Raw genomic sequence first — 22,457 nt, forward strand, 5'->3', positions numbered from 1 at the left:
TCCATCAAACATCTGGCCGCTGACGAGCGAGCGAGCGATGCAAAAAAAAAAAAAAACGGCGTTGTTGTTTCACCTGCGTCGACTCATCCACCGCTTCATCAAACTCTCCGGACTCGTTGTTTAAAGTAACAGGAGTTACAGCGGTGATGGAGCTTCGCCTTTCAAAGGCAGAACTGTAATAAAGCACGACTTTCCATCTGTGGCATTTAAAAAGCTGCTGATCACGAACCCTCCGTTACGACTCCGTCGGAGGATCCGACCGCTCGGTTCGGCTCCACTTCCCCGTTGAATATTTAAATCCTTTAATGCACAGAGACACCAGGCAAAGCCCTGAAAACCCTTCAACTGATTCCTGTCACAGGATGTAAAACTATACACCCCCCCCCTCCTCCTCCTCCTCCTCCTCCTCCTCCTCCACCTGCAGGCCGAATCCAGAGAGCAGATTTATTGGGATTTCACCTGAGCCGGTTTCTTCACCCCTTAGGAGATCAATCACTTGTCTTGTTTAGTGCACGTAGAGGCGTGCACGTCTTAAAGACGTCGGCCGTGCAGGAGTGATGGTGGGAGGTGCTGCTGAGGTCAAAGGTCAGGCAGAAACAGATAAATCACACGTGGCTTCAGTGTGAAGAGCATCGTTCGGCAGGGAAACGCTGCAGGACCCTGACTCGGGTTTATGCTTTTATTATGTTTATACGACACGCCTGAGGTGGTCGTTTATCTTTATATTAAGAGCGTACCATGAAAGACCGGAGCGGTAAATCAACAGACGGGCTCTCGATTTAGAAAAATCTGACCTCTGAACTGGCACCTACTTTTTTTGAGTTGTAGTTTTTTTTCTGCCACGGTCACAGTGACCTTTCATCGGTTCATCCAGCGAGTCCAAGTGGACGTTTGGCAGATCAGCACTCTCAGCCCGATGGTTCTGGTTCTGAACCGCCTGGAGAGTCAATCAGAACTGACTAGATGTTGAAAGAGGTGAATGTTTACTTAATATTAGCGTTACAATTAGCTGTCTGTAAAAACTCAAGGTCAAATATCTTTTTTTCATGCTTAAACGTATTCTTTGTTTGTTATTTTCTCACAACTAAATGTATTTTATATTCAAACAACTCAGCAGGAACATAAATATATATATCAAAATAAAATCAACAAGTTGAATTTATTTAAAGAACACTGAAAACAACCAATTTAAATAAAACAAATCTAAATAAAACTAAACGCGAATATAATCTCACATATTCAGTCGTATATAAATAGGAAATTATCAACACCATCCAAAAAAAAAAACCACAGCTTTGTGTCACTTTAAAGAACTTCCCTTTCAACATTCCTGTCATCTTACCACTGATGTCGATTCTTAAAGACATTTTATTATAATTGCTTTCTTTGCTGTTCATAATCTTTCTATCAGTCTTGCAGCAATAAAACTGTTTTATCTGGATTTGAATTCTGAGGTTTGAAGCATCAAACTGAAGAAAGTGACCTTGAATGCTGCCGACCCTCCGGCTACAAATATCACTCAACAGTTGTTAATGATATCCAGGGTTCAAGTCAGTCAAATTCAAGCACTTTCCAAGCATTTCCAGGTGCATTTCCATGCTTTTCCAGCCCCTTCCAGCTGTGGTAAACTCCATCTTTGTACCAATCATTGGATTGGTACAAAGATGGAGTGACATAATAAGTAGACTGAATACTGACCATTGGGTCAGTATTCAGTCTACTTATTATGTCACTTGTTCATCACATTAAATGAGATGTTATTGTCCTCTAAACAACCAACATGATGTTTGGAGACAGCTTTTTTACAGAAGGACCACAAATGAAAGGAAAACTAATTCCACTAACAGATCCACAGAAATATAATCACCAACTATTTTCATCATCTGTTCATCATCAAAAGTCATTTTTCATAAAGAAATGTCAGAAAATGCTGTTTTCAGTCCCTCAAATATGGAGATCTTCTTTCCTCTGTTCTATCATAGATGTCATCACATACAACACACATTTCAAGACCTTTATTCTAATCTTTTCAAACCTTGAAAACACCACACTAAAAGTGTTTTCCAGGATTTCCAGCACCCTGGAACCCTGGATGTAGTGACTTGTTATTGGAAGTGAAATGGCGTGTGAGGGAGTGGTGCGGCCCGCCCCGTTAATTGACTCGTCTCCCATCAGTCAGCCGGCCGGTGGAGGCGAGCCAGACTCGGCCTCATCAATATAAATGGCAGTTGTTGTCTTAATGCGTTTGCATGGAAGTCTAACGGGATCTGGAACCACCGTTATAAGCTGCCCAAACGTTTTTTTATTTATTTTTTAGAGGAGCAGCCAAAACAATTACACAACGATGAGTGCGTTTGGCGTGGTTTCAATTCGCCGTGTGGCTTTTGCATCATCAACAAACGTCCGGCCGATCAGATGGGGGGGGGCAGCGGTTTTATTTATGATGATCTGAGCTAAAGGTCTGACTCTGCATTCACTATTCGGGGGGTTCAGGGATAGAAGCTGGCTCACACAGATTCTCCGTGGTTTCGGTTCCAGATGTAGTTTGTTTTATCGGAGACGGGTCAAAGGACGCGTGGGTGACGTGTGGACGCACGCCAACTATGTCAAACTGTGTTTCTGGCTCGTCATCACCTCGTCCTGCTCTCATGGTACTTATGATGCTGATGAATCTGCAGATTAGTTAAACGGCCGTGGGATTCTGGGAAATAAGAGCGGCTGTTATTTGTTTAGTTTTTTTAATCAGACTCGTTTGACGTGTTCGTATGTGTGGTTGTTTACGTTGTCTATGTCTATGAGTTAGATAAATATGAATATATTTACATATTAATATTTCCCCACCTATGCACGCTGGGAGAAGTTACAGAGCTGCACTGATGATTTAATAAGTTACTTCTCCAAAGCACCCAGAACAAATCTACAAGGACTTAAATACTTGAATACCATATCAATGTTAAATAACGGAGAAATAGCTTCATATAGATCACATGATACAGCTTGCAGTGATCTTTGATCGGCCCAAAAAATCCTAACCAGCAGCCTCATTTTCAACATTCACATCGCCTTCTTCCCAAACGGCTCTCAGCATGTTAATCATGAAAAACTCCCAACTGACAATACATTGAAACAGTCTTCTGATCATTGTGCTGGTTTCCAATCCTCTTTAAAACCACACTGGTGTCCGTGATGGGTCAAAGTTCACAGTCCTCGTTCGGTGAAACGCGACTAATGTGAGATTTGAGCAGTTCGGGGACGTCAAATCAAGAGCTGCTCTAAAAACTGGCTAAAGACTCAATAAGCTGAACTTAACGAAGCTTCTCTCATTAAAATCACTTTGGAAAGGGATGTCTTTGTGCACAGTATGTATGAACAGCGATCAATAACCCTTTCAATGACCAGAATTCATATTAAACACACTTGGAATGATATGACTTCTACCCTCAGGTTTGTTCAGGCACAAACCTGACTTTGATGAAATATTTCAAAGAAGCAGCAGACAGGAAATAAAGAGTGGACCCGTCCGTCCGTCCGTCCGTCCGTCCACCCTGCTGTAAGGTCCAGGAAGGAGACGACTGATTGATAAAGCCCTATATCGCCACGGCAATGCAGCAGATGGAGCTCCCCGACGGTTCTCTGGTCTAATTAGCTCCTTCACTCATTTATACACTCGCCTCTCCTGTGACTTCATCGCTGTCGGCTACAGATGGGAGACAGGAGGACAGGAGGAGTGGAGGACAGGAGGACAGGTGGACAGGAGGAGAGGTGGACTGGTGGACAGGTGGACAGGAGGAGAGGGGACAGGAGGACAGGAGGAGTGGAGGACAGGAGGACAGGAGGACAGGAGGAGAGGGGACAGGAGGACAGGGGACAGGAGGACAGGAGGAGAGGTGGACTGGTGGACAGGTGGACAGGAGGAGAGGGGACAGGAGGACAGGAGGAGTGGAGGACAGGAGGACAGGAGGACAGGAGGAGAGGGGACAGGAGGACAGGGGACAGGAGGACAGGAGGAGAGGTGGACTGGTGGACAGGTGGACAGGAGGAGAGGGGACAGGAGGACAGGAGGAGTGGAGGACAGGAGGACAGGAGGACAGGAGGAGAGGGGACAGGAGGACAGGAGGACAGGGGACAGGAGGAGAGGTGGACTGGTGGACAGGTGGACAGGAGGAGAGGGGACAGGAGGACAGGAGGAGTGGAGGACAGGAGGACAGGAGGACAGGAGGAGAGGGGACAGGAGGACAGGAGGACAGGGGACAGGAGGAGAGGTGGACTGGTGGACAGGTGGACAGGAGGACAGGTGGACAGGTGGACAGGGGACAGGAGGACAGGTGGACAGGAGGAGAGGGGACAGGAGGACAGGAGGACAGGTGGACAGGAGGAGAGGGGACAGGAGGAGAGGTGGACAGGTGGACAGGTTTACAGGTGGACAAGTGGACAGGGGACAGGAGGACAGGTGGACAGGTTTACAGGTGGACAGGGGACAGGAGGACAGGTGGACAGGTTTACAGGAGGACAGGTGGACATGTGGACAGGAGGAGAGGGGACAGGAGGAGAGGTGGACAGGTGGACAGGTTTACAGGTGGACAAGTGGACAGGGGACAGGAGGACAGGTGGACAGGTTTACAGGTGGACAGGGGACAGGAGGACAGGTGGACAGGTTTACAGGAGGACAGGTGGACATGTGGACAGGAGGACAGGTGGACAGGGGACAGGTGGACAGGAGGAGAGGTGGACAGGAGGAGAGGGGACAGGAGGAGAGGTGGACAGGTGGACAGGAGGACAGGTGGACAGGAGGAGAGGGGACAGGAGGACAGGAGGACAGGTGGACAGGAGGAGAGGGGACAGGAGGAGAGGTGGACAGGTGGACAGGTGGACAGGGGACAGGAGGACAGGTGGACAGGAGGAGAGGTGGACAGGTGGACAGGAGGAGAGGGGACAGGTGGACAGGAGGACAGATGGACAGGGGAGAGGAGGACAAGTGGACAGGATGACAGGTGGACAGGTGGACAGGAGGACAGGGGACAGGAGGACAGGTGGACAGGAGGAGAGGGGACAGGAGGAGAGGCGGACAGGTGGACAGGAGGACAGGGGAGAGGAGGACAAGTGGACAGGATGACAGGTGGACAGGAGGACAGGTGGACAGGTTTACAGGTGGACAGGGGACAGGAGGACAGGTGGACAGGTTTACAGGAGGACAGGTGGACATGTGGACAGGAGGAGAGGGGACAGGAGGAGAGGTGGACAGGTGGACAGGTTTACAGGTGGACAAGTGGACAGGGGACAGGAGGACAGGTGGACAGGTTTACAGGTGGACAGGGGACAGGAGGACAGGTGGACAGGTTTACAGGAGGACAGGTGGACATGTGGACAGGAGGACAGGTGGACAGGGGACAGGTGGACAGGAGGAGAGGTGGACAGGAGGAGAGGGGACAGGAGGAGAGGTGGACAGGTGGACAGGAGGACAGGTGGACAGGAGGAGAGGGGACAGGAGGACAGGAGGACAGGTGGACAGGAGGAGAGGGGACAGGAGGAGAGGTGGACAGGTGGACAGGTGGACAGGGGACAGGAGGACAGGTGGACAGGAGGAGAGGTGGACAGGTGGACAGGAGGAGAGGGGACAGGTGGACAGGAGGACAGATGGACAGGGGAGAGGAGGACAAGTGGACAGGATGACAGGTGGACAGGTGGACAGGAGGACAGGGGACAGGAGGACAGGTGGACAGGAGGAGAGGGGACAGGAGGAGAGGCGGACAGGTGGACAGGAGGACAGGGGACAGGAGGACAAGTGGACAGGATGACAGGTGGACAGGTGGACATGTGGACAGGAGGAGTGGAGGACAGGAGGACAGGTGGACAAGTGGACAGGATGACAGGTGGACAAGTGGACAGGAGGACAGGTTTACAGGTGGAAACGAGGACAGGTGGACATGTGGACAGGAGGACAGGTTTACAGGTGGACAAGTGGACAGGGGACAGGAGGACAGGTGGACAGGTTTACAGGTGGACAGGGGACAGGAGGACAGGTGGACAGGTTTACAGGAGGACAGGTTTACAGGTGGACAGGGGACAGGTGGACATGTGGACAGGTTTACAGGAGGACAGGAGGATAGCTCATTATTAAACGCCGCTCACGCCCTGGACCAGATGTGTTTACCGCCGTTAATGAGCCGGATCAGGAATCAGCTGGACCCACAATGCACGTGGTCAACACCAGAGAAGGAAGGGGAAGTGGGAGTATGTAGAGGAGGCTGTGAAATGCATTATGGGAAGCGTAGCAGAGAATTACTGGCACAAAAGAAATAACGTTGAAATAAAAACAACAGATTAAAAAATGGAAATTAACTATAACCCAAGGAGAATGTGAAAGAACAAATACGTGCGGTATGAAATAAAGTGAAAAAAGTAAATGAAAGCTACATTATACTATGAAGAAAACCAATATGTGAGAATACAATGTGTATATATATACACGCAGCCGAAGCAGCCGTCTGTTAAATCGAGCTCGTATTCTCACCCCGAGCCGGCGAACGCCGTACATACTGAGCAGGAAGTGTCGACGTGTGCAGGAAAAATCCTATTCACCTTATCAACACTATTCTGCACACAGGGGCAGATAGCATATGTGCAGGTTTAACATGCAGATGTACTTTGCATTATCGCCGCCTCGGTTTTATCCAAACAGCCAGGTGTCGGTGGTGAGAATAGGACATAAAATCAGGTGATAAGCGTGATAACGCCACGGCCGTTATTGTGAATGCACTTCCTTCTTGCTTCCAGCGTACGTCACCCACTAGAGGGGGATAAGCACATCTCCTGTTAGTCACACGACCGTGGAGATACAAAGGTGGTCCAGTAATATAAAATCTGATTTAAAAGTCTCATCATCAGTCAAACAGGAACGTGGTTGAGCTTCTCCAGTCGCATCGATTCCCCACGTTGTTCTGAAGTTTGAGTCCAGCAAAGAGAGGTTGTAAAAAAACAACTTCAGCTTAAATAATCTGCCACCGGGAGATAGCACGGCGGTGTGTGTGTGTACTTGTATTAATGACATTGCGGGGACACGTATCTGGTCGGTCACATTACGGGGACTCATCTCCCAAAAACCTCCCTGAGAAGCCGTAGACTGAGAAACGAGCTGCCACCTCCACACCTCCGTCCCTCGGGGGCCTTAAACCCTATAAATAACACAAATAACTTGGTGAAAGTTCGGAGTTCGATTTAAGAGACGAAACTAAAGCAGGTCCTGACAAAACCATTAAAAAGGTGCAAAGACATGGGCATGGTTTTGTTGGATTTTAGGTCATCTAAAAAGGTCGTTTTGGTTTCAGTTTGTAGTCCCGAGTAGTATCGACCAATCACGTTCAAGCAGGCTTTGGGTCCGACAATGATTTTAGCTTTTAGCATCCATCCATCCATCCATCCATCCATCCATCCATCCATCGCTTATCTGGGTCCTCTAAAGCAGGGCTGTCCAATCTTATCCAAGAAGGGATCCAGGTTCAGGTCCAGGTTTCTGTTTTAGTTCAGTCCGTTTAGTTCATTTGCACATAAACACCCGTGTCTTGATCATTTCGGCTTCACTTTGAGTCCTCCAGCTTCTTCACATGAACTGAATCGGACATTACATGGACGTTGCACGAGGGAGCCAGCGCAGTAAAGTCTAATTTAGCATATTCCAGTTCCCCGGGGTCGTGTCTCCATAAGTTCAGGCCTTATTCTCTCCTTGTCACACTTTTAAACATTGACAGAATGAGCCTCGGTTGGAAATAAGTTGCGAATGCTTGCGGAGAGAGGCCTACAGATGTGATGTGATCGCTCTTCACAGGAGCAGGTGGTGTGAGACACCTTCCATCCAGATGTTTTAATGTTGGAAAATGTATTTACAGTTACCGGCAGATAAACGGCCACTTCCAGTTGTGCACATCTGTAACAGAAATGATGTAAAAGCCACATAACTCTGATCCAACAGGGAGAGCAGCTCCAGCAGGTTGAATTTTAATGTTCTTTTTTAATTTAACATCAATATGTTCGTATCTCAGGCACTACAGAGGGAAGTGAGAGTTGTAATGAACATATGTACTGAGTGGCTTTATGTGTTTAATAGTCTCGTATTCATTGTGCATATGGACAGATTTCCCTGCTGCAGGTGTTGAAGGGAAACTTCAGGTGTATTTTACTTTATTTACCTCGAGCGATGTAGTGGAGGTGAACGTAAGTGAGTACATTCATATCACTAGGCTACGCTTCCTGCCCCTTGAGTCCTGAGTCCATGTCCTGCTTTCCTAGATCCATAAAAAGAAAAGGTCTATCATTTTAACAGCGTCAGCAGAAGAGTTAAGGGAGCGGCTAAAGACCAGGAATGACGAGTCACCCGGGGCTCGTACTGTCACTGAGATAGAAGAAGTGGTTCATATTGTTGAAAAAATAACTTTAAAATCTAGAAAAATCTCTGTAAATGTGTATAATAAAGATGATATAGCATCTAAATCCATCACAAACTATGTGACTATTATGTGACTAATCAATTTCACGTTTAGGGTTTCCTGTTAATTAGCCGTGGCGACCTGCTTCACCGGGATCATTTTATGTACTGTACAAGTAAAAGCTATAAAAAATATACTTAAATTACACAAATCATATATTCTATTACTGGAGTGTAATCTGTGTTATGCTGCAGCTCAGTTTAATTACTTAAAAATGATATACTAATATACATCATAGTGTATTTAAATCTAAAGTCTAATATTATCAAATAAATGTTTTGTAAAAAGTATAATATTTACTTGTGGGATCAAAGTATAAAGTTACATAAAATATCAGATGAGCAACATTTCCTCCGGGGGATCACGAACCAATAATGTGCAATATTTGGTAAGAAGCTGGAATCAAACAGGATCAAACCATATAAAAACAGAGGGAGATGACAGGCTGGTAAATGATATCACTCCCTCCGTCACCAGCTACACCATGACTCATGCTGAATCCACTTTGTAGCAGCGTCATGACGCAGACAGCAACCTGTCTCTGGCTCGCGCTCAGACTACATCATCTACCTCGTATCTGTTACATGCAAGGCTTCGGAGCCGTAATACACGGCGTGTCATCATAATTCACTCATGCACCTAAAGTCATGCATCCTCCACACAGTGACCTTTTTTATTTGCTATTTATTTATTTTTTGGGGGGAGGATTTAGCCCGAGCACAGATGAAAAGCCTCTTTTATATGGTCGGTGCATTCTGCAGGTTTTTATGCTGACTTCTGGTTTCATGGGGGGGTCAGAGTCCAGAGGAATCTACGGAGCCAATCAGCAATTCAGCTGTGTCACGAAGCTTAGCGGGCGGCACTGTTCAGAATCTAAACATTAAAGAGAGAGTTCAGATATAAGTGGTTTGCATGAGTCAGTATTCTATAGTAAGTGTGTTAACTTCAGTCAGACAGGAGGATTCTGCTGCAGACGTATTTTAGAGTTCAATCAATCCAGAACTAAAGCAGTTCAATGCCACCAGACTCCATTAACAGGTCCATCGCTGCCCCAATCAGTTTGTAAGCGTTATTGTGTGACTACTAACAACTAACCTTTTAAAACACTGAAATCACACAATAACGTAAAACAAACTGACTTCTGGAAGCAGAAGTAGACCAGCGACAGAGAGGTAAAATTACTGGTTTTGTCAATGGAGTCTGGTGGTTTCACTTTCAGTTCAGTTCCCCTTCAGACAGAGAAATAAAATATAGCGTACACTTATATTGATTATCTAAAATACATCCACAGGAGGACACATTATTGTATAAACTATTAATATTGCAAATACAAATCAAGCCTTTATGGTAACTAGATGATGCAAGTCGGCGGGATTGGTCGGAAGATTGGTAGAAGAAGCATTATTAGATAAAACAGATGATCTGCAGTGGAAAAAAGGTAATAAATCACAATATATTGTAATATATGTTTATGCAATACTAATATAAAATATTTTAAATTGTGATAACACCGTATCGTAAATAAGTACTGGAATCTCCTCTTTGCCACAGAATGTTATCACCTTGCCTTGGCATTAGAAGGCATGTGGACACTACAGCACCTTGTCACAAGTTATTGATGACTCATTTCCTGTTTGCTTTAATTCTATATCCACTCGATGCCCGCCCCCCCACGGGATTCGACCTTCATATATCTGCCTCAGCTGTTTCCCCCCCGTCTTGATTAAACACCCGGAAGGTCGAAGCTTTTGAGCATTGCGAGCACGTACGTCGCTCCCCATCGAAGACATTAACCCTAAACGCTCCCGCTGCTGTCGCTGCTGAAAACACGGAGCGAGTGTCATTGAAGGGAAGGTGGCGAATGCCCTCTCACGGCGACGACTAATCAATTTACAGAATGATTTACGAGCCGCCGCCACCGCCTACCTGGAGAATCACATGTACGGGACATAAGCATGGACACCTCAGCAAGCATGGGGGACATCTTTGATGTGGATTTCAGTGATATTTACTCCAGGAGACCAGGTCGGTTCATCCTCCTGTTTTCAGTCCCACACAGGAAGTAGAACACGGGGAGCACCGCCGCCGCCGGCGTGGCAGCAACACAGAGCCTCACGCAGTGGCCAAATCTCTTGATAAGTTTATACGCCGCAATCAAGCCCGAAGGCCATGACGCCTGGCGGGGGGATTACCAAGGGATTACAATATATTCACCCCACTGGGATTCCATCACATGGTGGATCAGATCTCTGTGACAGGCGACCAGTGTGGAGGACTCCCTCCGGGGGTGGGGGGGCAAACATGGCCGTGACAGATTTTTGACAAAGAGCCTAAGTCTGTCTGACAGCCTCGACACAAGCCGCCGTCTGGCTACATCTCCGGCACGCCGTTTCTCCTCCGATTTACCTTCCGGAGCGCAGGAAGCGAAGCAATCAGTGTTTTGGGGAAGAAACGGAGACGGTTCAGGGCAGGAGTTGCTGGTTGCAATCCAGTCATTTAGTGATGCAACGTTGCACAAAGAGGCTGACTTGGGGATTTTCAGTCCCTTTGTAAATGTTGAATAATTCAAATGTCAGTTAGAAAAATAGAAACTTTCCCCCAAAACAAAGCTTACAAATCACAATCACACGTCTAATTCAAGCACTTTTCAAGCATTTCAATGTGCATTTCCATGCTTTTCCAGCCCCTTCCAGCTGTGGTAAACTCCATATTTGTATCAATCTAATGGTCAGTATTCAGTCTACTTATTATGTCACTTGTTCATCACATTAAATGAGATGTTATTGTCCTCTAAACAACCAACATGATGTTTGGAGACAGCTTTTTACAGAAGGACCACAAATGAAAGGAAAACTAATTCCACTAACAGATCCACAGAAATATAATCACCAACTATTTTCATCATCTGTTCATCATCAAAAGTCATTTTTCATAAAGAAATGTCAGAAAATGCTGTTTTCAGTCCCTCAAATATGGAGATCTTCTTTTCTCTGTTCTATCATAGATGTCATCACATACAACACACATTTCAAGACCTTTATTCTACATCCAAGCACTTTTCAAACCTTAAGAACACCACACTAATACTACAGCTCGGACGTCAGTTCATCACCAAACCAAACGCACGCATGCAGAACTTTGGCAGATTAAGTTTTGAAAAAAAATAAATAAAGAAATTAAGCAACAGCTTCAAAAGTAATGTCACGAGAGGGAAAACGATAAATCCTCTTGTTCTCCATTTGTTGCATTAAACGCTGGACGCCATCTGTCGGGGTTGGACGGCGGTATGCGGCAGCAGCGGGGCGGCAGCTGTCGCTCCTAAGACGCGACAGCCCGGCCACCGCCGCCGCCGCCGCCACCCTCGTGTTTGCACGTCGACACACACTCTAAAAATACTCTTCTGAGCTCCGTTAATGGGCTCATACGCTGCCTTAGTTACAGCGGGCGGAGCGGCGATGCACATAGAAGGTCATTAATCAAAAATAAGCCAAACAAAAGGCAGGAGATTATTACGTATTATTACAACATTCCAGAAAAAGACAAGCGACTGTTGCTGTTTCTAACATGTCGATCCGTGTCCTGACCCCCCCTCTATCTGACCCCTCCCCCCTCCACTCTGACCCCTCCTCCAGGCAGTAGGTGACTGAGATGGGCGTTCGTCTAGGCTGCTTGAGCGACTCCCCGTGGTGGCCGCCACCGCCGCCGTCGCCATCGCCGCCGCTGCTGCTCCTGTTGCTGCTGCTGTTCTGCGGCGCCCCCTTCTGTTCGGGCCGGCCCTTCGGGATCCCGACGCCCTCCGTGAATGTGGCGGTGGTGTTCAGTGGCTCGGCCTACCAGACAGAGATCAAGGGGCGGCTGAGCCGGGAGAACTTCATGGACCTGCCCCTGGAGGTGAACCCCATCACCGTGCTGGTCAACAACACCAACCCGCGGGCGCTGCTCACCCGCATCTGCGACACGCTGTCGACCAACCGCGTCCATGGCGTGGTGTTCGAGGACAACGTGGGCTCGGAGGCCGTTGCGCAGATCCTGGACTTCATCTCCACGCAGACGGCGGTGCCCATCGTGGGCATCAGTGGAGGATCTGCCGTCGTCCTGCCCTACAAGGTCAGTGTGGGGGACGTGGTCAGGGACGGGGGCCGGCTCAGGGCTGGCTCTGGGATGGCTCAGGGTCAGGGGCCAGCAAAGAACTGGTTGAGGATTTACTTGTGGGACTACCATTGTTGGGTCAAATTTTAAAAACCAATCAAACCATAGCAGTTTAATTCATTTAACCACCTGCATTTGCATGAAACATCCCCCAAAGTAGAGTTGAAGCTGTGTGAAATTATCATAATTAGCTAAATAAACCTTGAGTTATGGTCAAAAGGGGGTTTCTTGAGGTCACAGCGACCTTTTTCCGCCAATATAAACTGATCAAAGTGGAAAGTGGACTAATGGAAATTCCCTCCAGGTGAGATACTGTTTTCAGAAGAACAGACAACCTCTAAAACAGCTGCAGTCCAGTTACTTGGATTATTTCTTGCGAGATACTTTTCAGCTCTAAATACTGACGGTGACCTCCAGCATGTTTAATTAATCAAACAAATTAACTGTATATAAAACAATCATCAGAGCCCCCAATACGATCTTATTACGATTATCATCTCACTTCAATGATTTTTATTTAAGCAAAAAAAGCTGTCAAAGTGACCTTTGACCACCAAATTCTAATCAGGAGCTCCTCGGGTCCAAAGTGGACGTTTGTGCCAATATTTGAAGAAATTCTTCGGGGCGTTCGCTGTCGCCGGCGCCAGAGGCATAAAATATTGCACTCTGGGTAAACATTTGGCCACTTGTGCGTCTGAGGAGCCTTATTAAATCTACCGGTCACTTCTTACTGATATCATTCACAGCCAGCGACTCACAGGAGATAAACAGGACGCTGTATAAATAATGAACACGATGAATACAGATCATCATCGGCTGAACAGCAGCAGCAGCGGTGGAGGTCCACCTCCGGCTCGTAAATCGCACCTCATTTTCCTGATGTTATGGGCTCAGTGATAGACTCTCAAATTCCTACGCTAACAGGGCCAAGCCGATGGCCGTTCATCATTTCTCTCCATCAGCCCCGTTTTTAGCGGCTATAAATTGTGAGTTTTAAGAGACGTGGGCAGGTGTGGAGCGACGGAGGCAGGTAATAACCGACTTTCATGTGTACGGGATCACATCGGTGATGAGGCAGGTCCCTCTCGTTGTCTCCTTTAGGAGGTACTCACATCCTTCTAGGGATGGCCACCCTTTCAGGCCCAATACAACCAGAGATTTGATCATAAATCCAGATACCAGTGGTGGATTAATAAGCTGTATAACTGGCATCATCAGGTATTACTTTGACATTGCCTTAACTTTCTAAAAAGAAGCAACCAAATGACACAAGGAAAGACATCAAATACACACGAAACCAATGAGACAGCAAGACAGGTGGGCAGACATGAGGGCGGGCTGGAAACCGATTGGTGAAAACAAAATTACAATTTAGCAATAAAAACAAAAAAAATCATCTTTGTTTATCATATTACGGGATAAATAGCACTGAGTCGGGCTAAATATAGGTCGCGGTGTGATAAACATCCACAAATCAGTCCACTGGATGCTGAGTTTTCCTGATGACTTCATGGGTAAAGTCAGCGTGATTGACAGGAAGTTGACGGGAACAAAGAGGGAGTGCTGGTCAGTCTCTCTGCTTGACAATTGCATTAAGACATAAGTATTGTGATAATATCGTATCAGGGGTTCTCTGGTAATTCTTACTCCTAGCTACTTTATACATGGTTTGTTTATTTGTTTAAGTGGCAACTAGAGCTGTTAAATAAAACCTCAAATATGAGATATAATACTTGAGAAGGACAAAAAAGAGATTAAAGTTGATCATGTACGATGAATCCTCCGGTGGACGGAGAGGATAAAACGCCAGGAGATGTTCCACTTTGATTTTCGGATCATGTTTTTGGGCTATTCGTTGCGCTCCCTTACTTTCACTTTCTTGGCATATTGGTCGACATATTAAATATTCAATCAATCAGTCGGAGAGAGAGCCTGCGGCACATTCTTTGGTAATTACAGCACCTCAGAGCCGAAAATGAAACCGTCTTTTAAATCTCAATTCCACTGGAGGTATGGATTTATTTTTCCGGAGAGCAGTCATATAATCACAGAGGAGCCCACACGTACAGTCGCTTGAGTGCTAATTAGATCAGACGTAATCAGCATTAGATAAGATGGACGGCCACGAGAAATGACTTAAAGATGAATACGTATCAGAAGTACCGATTTGCTCGGGAATGCATGAGAGCTGCTCTCGGTTCAGGAAGCCGGGAATTAATTAGGGAACTTTGTCAAGGTCAAAGACGAAACATGAATTCATGAGTTCATTCTCTTCTATTCATGTTTTAGTCACTATATACATATATAAATAAAGACTAGTGTTTTATGCAGCTCCTTTAACTCTCAGGTGAGCTCAACAGTTCGAGGGGCGCTGCTGAAACATACGAGCCGTTAAACTGCTTTTCGAGTGGAAGCTGGAAGAATTAACAGCGATGATCAGCCTCCACAATAGGCTCGGCCACAGAGACCAACTCTAATCCTTTCAGAATGGCTTTTTTTCCCCGTTTCTGGTGACATTTTAGTGCCTTCTGCAGAAGACGACATGGAGCACACAAAAAAAAGACCATCACGTGGAGAAAAATACAGTTTGAAGCCCTGCAACGTGATTCTGCCAAATGGTGATCTTTAAAGATTTATGGCAAAGTGGACATAATAATTTAAACACGGCCGGCTAATTCAGAGAAGTAAGAAGATATGGAAACGAATATGGATGTCACGATACCTGAAATATAGTAGCCGATACCATTCCATTACAATCGATACCATTTCTATATATATAGTAAATCTCCACGTCTACATTCCTTTAGTACAATTTACACACTGGCTTTTGTTAAAAAGTCCTCTCTAATATATATATATATTAGGGCTGTCAAAAGATTGATTTTTTTTTAATCGCGATTAATGGCATTTTGTCCATAGTTAACTCGCGATTAATCGCAAATTAATCGCATTTTTTTTAGCACATTTTTTTTTCTTCTAAATGTACTTTAATGAATTTTTTTTCATATTCTTAATACTTTTAACAACATAAGGGCAAATATACTTGATTTATGAAAATGTTTATTTAACACTTCAAATATCCCCTTACCAAAACATGGGATCAAAACAGGGTTATAAGAATATATCACAAACAATTAAAGTGAACATGTCACAGGAGAGAGTGTAACAGGAGATAAGTACAGTTAGGATATAAGTGCATTGGCTTGCAAGTGATATCTCAGACTGGACGTACTTCTATGGTAGCTCATTTCATACCCACAGTACGCGCAGATGACTTTGGTCTTATCGACTGAACCATCCGGCAGTCTTTTGAAGGTGAATTTGCCGTTCACAAATCGATTTTAAACGCGTGTGGACTCGCCGCTTCCCAGTATTGCACGCTTGGTGGGCTGCCACTAGAGGATGATTGACAGGCGCTCTCCTTCAAACAACAGATTTTTGCGAGCGTTTGCGAGCGTTCCCGAGGCGGCGAGTCGAGCCCGGCGCCTCTGATTAGCATAAAGTAGATTCGACTTATACTTGAGGAGCGGCCAACTCGCGCGCCGTCTCTCAACATTCGCCGCAACGCTACCAGAATACAATGAATGGGACGCGGGGAAACACAGCTGCCTGTGGACAGTTACCTTCCCTCTGGATCAAGACTACAGGTGCCACCGACGGCCATAAATCATACAATGCGCGTTTTTTTTTTTTTTTTAATACCGAGCGTTAATCGCGCGTTAAAAAAATTAACGCCGTTAAGAGGATGTTGCGTTAACGCGTTATTAACGCGTTAACTTTGACAGCCCTAATATATATATATATATATATATATATATATATATATATATATATATATATATATTATTTATGTGTGACAACATCTCGCATTGGGGGTTTTTTTCTCACCAAAAATGACATTTCACAAGACTACATTTGAACCAGGGCTGTCAAACGATTAAACATTTTAAATCAGATAATCGCATGGTAGCTGTGCATTAATTGCAATTAATCAACATTCTTAAATTTACCAAATACATGTCCTTTTCTTTGTATATTGTTGTGGGAATGGAAAGATAAATGACAGAAGGTGTATATGCACCAGGATTTGAAGCTCCGAAGTGTTGCCTAAACCTAAACTGCACATCATCGTTTTAAACCCAAAGGCGATGGGTTTCCTAATGCAGAGGTTTTGTTTATTAGAAATATATTAGTTTGACGAGAAAATAATTGACATTTTGTGACTATTTCACAATTTAACACTCTAGAAATGAGAAAAAGTTTCAAAAAGCGCCGCCGTCAGCAGGCTGTGGGGTAGTTAGAAAGAGAACACCCGTCAGCATATCTGCCCCAAACATCCAAGAGAGATCACTAAGGATCACATCGCTCCAAGAGACTAGATCACCTGGGGGATCAGTCCGTCCAGAGGATATAAGCTGCTGGAGCAAGATGGTGGAAGTCAATGAAGCAGCAAAGAATCATTCAACTGTTTCACGATGAGATTTCAAACATCAACTAGTTGATTGGATCTCTGGTAAACGTGTTAAGTAGGGCTCTAACGATCCATCCCACTGGATCAATACGTCCAATATCCATGCAAAGTGTCCTTTATTTGGAAATTCCCATGGATGCCATTCGTGTTCAAGCGGTCCCTCCTTCCTACAGATGCAATTAACGTTATCATTTATTCCCACTGAAGTTGCTGTGACAGTTCTGAACCGGGTACCTGGTCCCTCTTTGAGTCCTCTTTGTAAAACGATCGGCGACGGCGCCCCCGTCGATTGATTTATGGGCCGCTGTCAAAAGGTAGTCAACAAGGCAACAGGAGCTCATTCATTTTTCATACGTATCGCTGAAAGCCGAGGGTTTGATCTTCCTGAAAGTGACAGCGTAGAATTAGGTGATAAACTGGGACATTTTAATTTGTTGATCGTAACCAGCATCCTTCACTCTTTTTCTACCTCGACGAGGACAAGACGAGGAATAATGACGCTCAGGAGGAAGTACTGTTCAGACTGGAATGTATTCAGCAAAAGTTCACGTTATTTATTCATGCGTTTTTATGGAGTTAGAGCTCCGGCAGCCGTATGTCAGACGGATCAATCAGTTCCCACGGGCCTGCTCAAACAGGGGGACGGATCAATAACCGTTAATCACGGCCGACAGGAACCAGCGAGACGTCGGCCGAAGCTGGTTTCAAAAAGGGAAAACTGTCACTGCTTTCCATAATAAACCGTGAGATTTTAAACAGAAATTCATCACTTAACATTCAGTTAAAACTAATCGCGTCATATCACAGAGAGATTGTGTTTATAGTGAGAGACGCTGAAGATGCCGGAGCTTTTTTTAATAAAGCAATGCTAATTATTTAACGGAAAAACGAGATGAAGGGCCTCAGAATGATTATTTTACAACATCTTAGTTGGTAAAATCCTTCCTAGTTCAGCAGTTTGACGACAGTAAAAAACGTGTTTTCACATTATGCCTTTAGTTCAGTTCCCCCGACTTAACATTCAAAGCGTCCGGTCTGACGGATCACATCCTGTAAAATGGACAAAAGCGAGACTCTAAATGTCTTTGCAGGAACACGAGCCCGAGGAGGAGCTCTTTCTTTTCTTTTTTTATTCCGTCTGCATCCCGCTGCATTTTTTAAAACCGGCGGCACTTTAACGATGTAAGCTGTGGAGAGACGAGGCAGAGCGGCTAGAACAGGAATACGAAGCAGACGGAGGAGGAGGGGGGTGAACAGGTGTAGACTTTACACCACCCTGGTGTCAGAGGAGCAACGTGGTGACGAGACATTATAACATCAGCAAGCACAGCGTCACATGAACACGTTTAATAGATAATATTTTATCAATTTCCTTATTAGATATTTAGATTTGTATGTACTTGGTAGCAATGAAAACATTCGTAATTTATTGTTTATTTCCATTTGTTTTAAAAGCAGCAGGAGTAAAATATGGTAAAATAAAAGGAAATAAAGTAAGAAATTGTATTAAATAACAGCACAACAAAGGGCAAAGAATAGAAAATGACTAAATAATTGTTTGTCATGATTTTCCTCCATGCATACTACTTCAGCCTCCCTCCACCTTCTATGCCTGGTGTCATAATGTTGTTTTTTCTGAGTGGAAATATGAGCGAGTGGGGGGGGGGGGGGGCTGTGCAGGATCTAGGTGACGTCAGCAGCACAGGAAGGCGACGCCGGGGCGTTTCCTGCTGCGCGGCGGAGGCCGACATATGTCATGGCAAAAGAGCCACGGCCAGAACAGAGAGAGAGACAGAGAGAGACAGAGAGAGAGAGAGAGAGAGAGACAGAGAGAGACAGAGAGTCCTATATCTTTAGGCAGAATTTCACCTTTTGAGAATAAAAACACATTATTTTAAATATTTGCCAAAATATTTCTGCATTGAATGAAGTGGGAAATAAGAGGATATACAGAAAAAACAAGACAAAGCCCCCAAAAAACGGCAGGACTTTTTACTTTTCTAATTTTTATCAGCTGGAAACTGTCAAATGAAATTTCTATTTATTTTCCACATGTTTTTGTGTGGCGGAGCTGTGTAAACGCACTTTTGTTTTAATGGTCTATTCTATACCAACGCTGTGGAGAGGTGTTGTTAAAGCAGGTAGCTGGTCGCGCCACGGTATCGGTTTCCGTGGCGACACAAACATCTGTGGTTGGGAGATTAATCACCGCTTTAACGAGCGTCTAATCGGCCGGCTGCAAAGCTTTTTCACTCAAGATGGAGAGACGTGAACACAGCGGGTTTGGAGGGTTGTGAGGTGAGAGTTGGAGGCGTGGACGGCGTTCGGCCTCGTGTGTTGGGAAACAGACAGGAAGTCCTTGTGTATATATTTTATATTTATATATTTATATATATTCTGCTTCTCGCGGGTGGAATCTAAGCCTTGAGAGGCTAAGCTTTCCACTCAATGGCCGTAATCTTCTTTGGGACTGTGGACTATTACTGTGACAAACAGCTTACACCGTGCTGATCGGAGCCATTTACATTCAGCCCGGTCATAACACACACATTATACATAGTATATGTGATCATATGTATCAGGAGATTATAGAGATTTGTCTTTAATGTCCGATATCTGTATGATTGTGATGTAAAATTACACCTTTTTTTTTAGAGTTTTTGGAGGGAGTAATTCCATTTTTATGAATATAATCGGAATAGGACACTTATTTTAATGAGTGAGGCAAATATTTGAACATCTTAAAGTAACTAGAGCTCCTGACAGGCTTCAACAATCTAATCTTAATCTAATATTTGCCAAATCCTGAAGAGTTGGCTGGATGAGGCCTCCAAAAAAAAGAGAAAACACATTCTTGAATCCAGGATTCAAAATATTAGCAAACAGTTGTGGAGGCGTGTCGGCACATTAAGTGTGTACGGAAGGCCAAAATGGATAAAAGCAAGACAAATAAACAATACAAAAATGCAAAAATACTCAACCGGCTCAGAAAAATCAACCTCATTCCGAACAAAATATTTGTGCAATATTTTTTTTTTTAAAACAAAGACAGAGAGCCTGTTTATGATTCATCGTGTTGAGACTGCTAAGACAAATAAATGTTGGAGGGAGATCAGGAAGACGAAGTGGAATGCAGCCAGACAAACCTAATTACATTCTTATACTAATAACTAACCTGTCTCCGTTAATTCAAAAACAAACTACGTTTCCCAGGGTACAGGCATTTAAAGGCACAGTATAGTACGTTGATGAAACGTGATGACGTCATAATTATAGCATGCAAATTCATGGTAAAGATCATCAAAAAGATGTCATTATATTCAAAAAGGTCATTAAAAGGCATCCAGAGGAACGAAACAAAAACCCAACAGAACTGCTTGGTTCACACGGGACACTCACAGCAGTCTCCTGGGTGAAAGTCCTGTGAGTTTCATGCACCCAGACCTCCTGCTCCATCCAGTGTTACCGACGGTGACGTTGGTCCGATGCCCGCCGTCACACACTTGGACGCCGCTGAACTTGCTCTGCACGGCAACATGGCGGTTGTGACTCGGGCGTTTGAGCTGCAGCTCAGCCTGAGGTAAAGCCCCGGGCTCCTCTGGGCCACGCTATCAGGCTGCTCTCTGCTAATTGAGCTCTTTAAATATGTACAAGGCACACACACACACACACACCTGCAGGACAAACGTGGTGGTGAAGCGTTGCAGATGCAGGATTGAGGTATTAGCGAGGGGGAGAGCAGAGAAATCAGATTTATACGATCGTTCTCAAGCTCCTGCGTGACCGACCTGCATGAGATGGCTTCTGCATGCAGTCTAATCCATCTGAGTCCTCAGACCGAGACCGAGTCCCGGTCAAGACGCCGCTGGACTTATTTCCTGCGTGTGAACTTTACAGTTATCAGTAACATTGACTTATTTATTCATTTGTTTATTTTTTGAAAGCCAGATATGTCATAATCTCGCTCTGATTGGTTGATGGATGGATGTCCCGATATTACTGGGTGAAATCGGTTGATGATGTAAGTATCCAAATCTAAAAATGAAGTATTCACATTTTGTGAGCAAGTTCTCCTTCCATTAATGAACAATGTTAAATGTAAAGGGGCTACATCAGCGTTTAGGGATATAAGAAGTAGAAGGACTGTGAGCAGACAAAGTGCAGCGAGTGAAAAGAAAAGAAAATATTTTCCTGGTCCGGAGGCACAAAGTCTTTGGATTCAGCCGTCTGAAGCGGTAAGATGCTCATACATCACCGGAGCGCTGAACTTCTGTCAAGGACAGCCAGGAGACGGGCTGAGTGAGATCACAGGCCTGTTTGTGGTCTCAGGATACCCGACCCCCCCACCGGCTCTCAGGGTGGAGGGTTAGAGGGGTCGGGGTATGGGGGGGGCAGACGGAGGCACAGAAAGAGCTTTTACAACAAGATCAGAGACAACACACACAGGGAGGCGTCTAAACAGGGTTTCTTAAACACTACTGCAGGGGTACTTGAGATGTCCTTTTATATTCTTTTTTTAATCATGTTCATTGGAGATCCTAAATTAACCATATTACAACAAAATCAATAAAAATGTGCATGAAAGTTCAATAAAGACATGTTATATTGAAGGTCCTACTATAAAGGCGATCATTAGCAGCAGGAAACGTAGTATATTTCTCATTAATTATCACCATAATCTGGGAGATTATTCACTTTTTTTCCTCATTAAAAGGGTTTACTTTCTTCTTAATTTGCCTCTTTAATCTCAGAGAATATCAGATTTTTTCCTCATAAATGTACCTTTTTAATCTTTGAGTTGTTTTTCCTTTAAATATTCCCAGCTTCCCCCGGCTCTGTAATTATTAATATTCATTATTTGTATTATTCTTCTAATAATATGTAGTTGAACCTCTCTATGTGGGGTTTGTATGTTTGCACTGATCAGGGGGAACTTGGCTGAAATAAATATATTTCTAAATGATAGTAAAAACAATTGAGAAACAACAACAAACCCCATAAACTCAACATATTTGTACGTTTATATCCTCGCTGTCACCATCGTCACGCCGCTGCCATGACTCACGGTGAACGCTGTTTGTTTTGCAGAGCGGCGGTTAAGATGAGGCGGCGTAATGAGAATCTGCTGAAGGATCAATAATCTCCGGCCGGACGGCGGCGGCGCATCAATCCATCAGCGTTAATTAGGACCTCACTGTAATTAGAGGATCGCAGACGACCGCTGGCCTGCTTTCTGTTAACACTCCCGATTCTAGATTCCACAAAGTTTGGGTTCCTCACGGCTGAGTAGACGGCAAAAGTTTACCAAATCTCCTGTTAGTTATTAATTATGGTATTTGTGACATCACATCTGCCGT

At 44.9% G+C, this 22,457-nt stretch overlaps 1 protein-coding gene across 1 annotated transcript in view; it reads left to right on the forward strand.

Moving 5' to 3' along the window:
* The window catches only part of grin2ca (glutamate receptor, ionotropic, N-methyl D-aspartate 2Ca), a 58,272-nt gene that overhangs the window by 6,094 nt on the left and 29,721 nt on the right, over positions 1 to 22,457 (forward strand). The window contains exon 2 of the mRNA XM_084036198.1: positions 12,113 to 12,587. Coding sequence (XP_083892324.1) covers positions 12,129 to 12,587 — 459 coding nt within the window. The 5' untranslated portion in view covers positions 12,113 to 12,128. The remainder of the gene's footprint in view (positions 1 to 12,112; positions 12,588 to 22,457) is intronic.

This window comes from Eutrigla gurnardus (assembly GCF_963514095.1).
Source record: "Eutrigla gurnardus genome assembly, chromosome: 20".
NCBI lineage: Eukaryota > Metazoa > Chordata > Actinopteri > Perciformes > Triglidae > Eutrigla > Eutrigla gurnardus.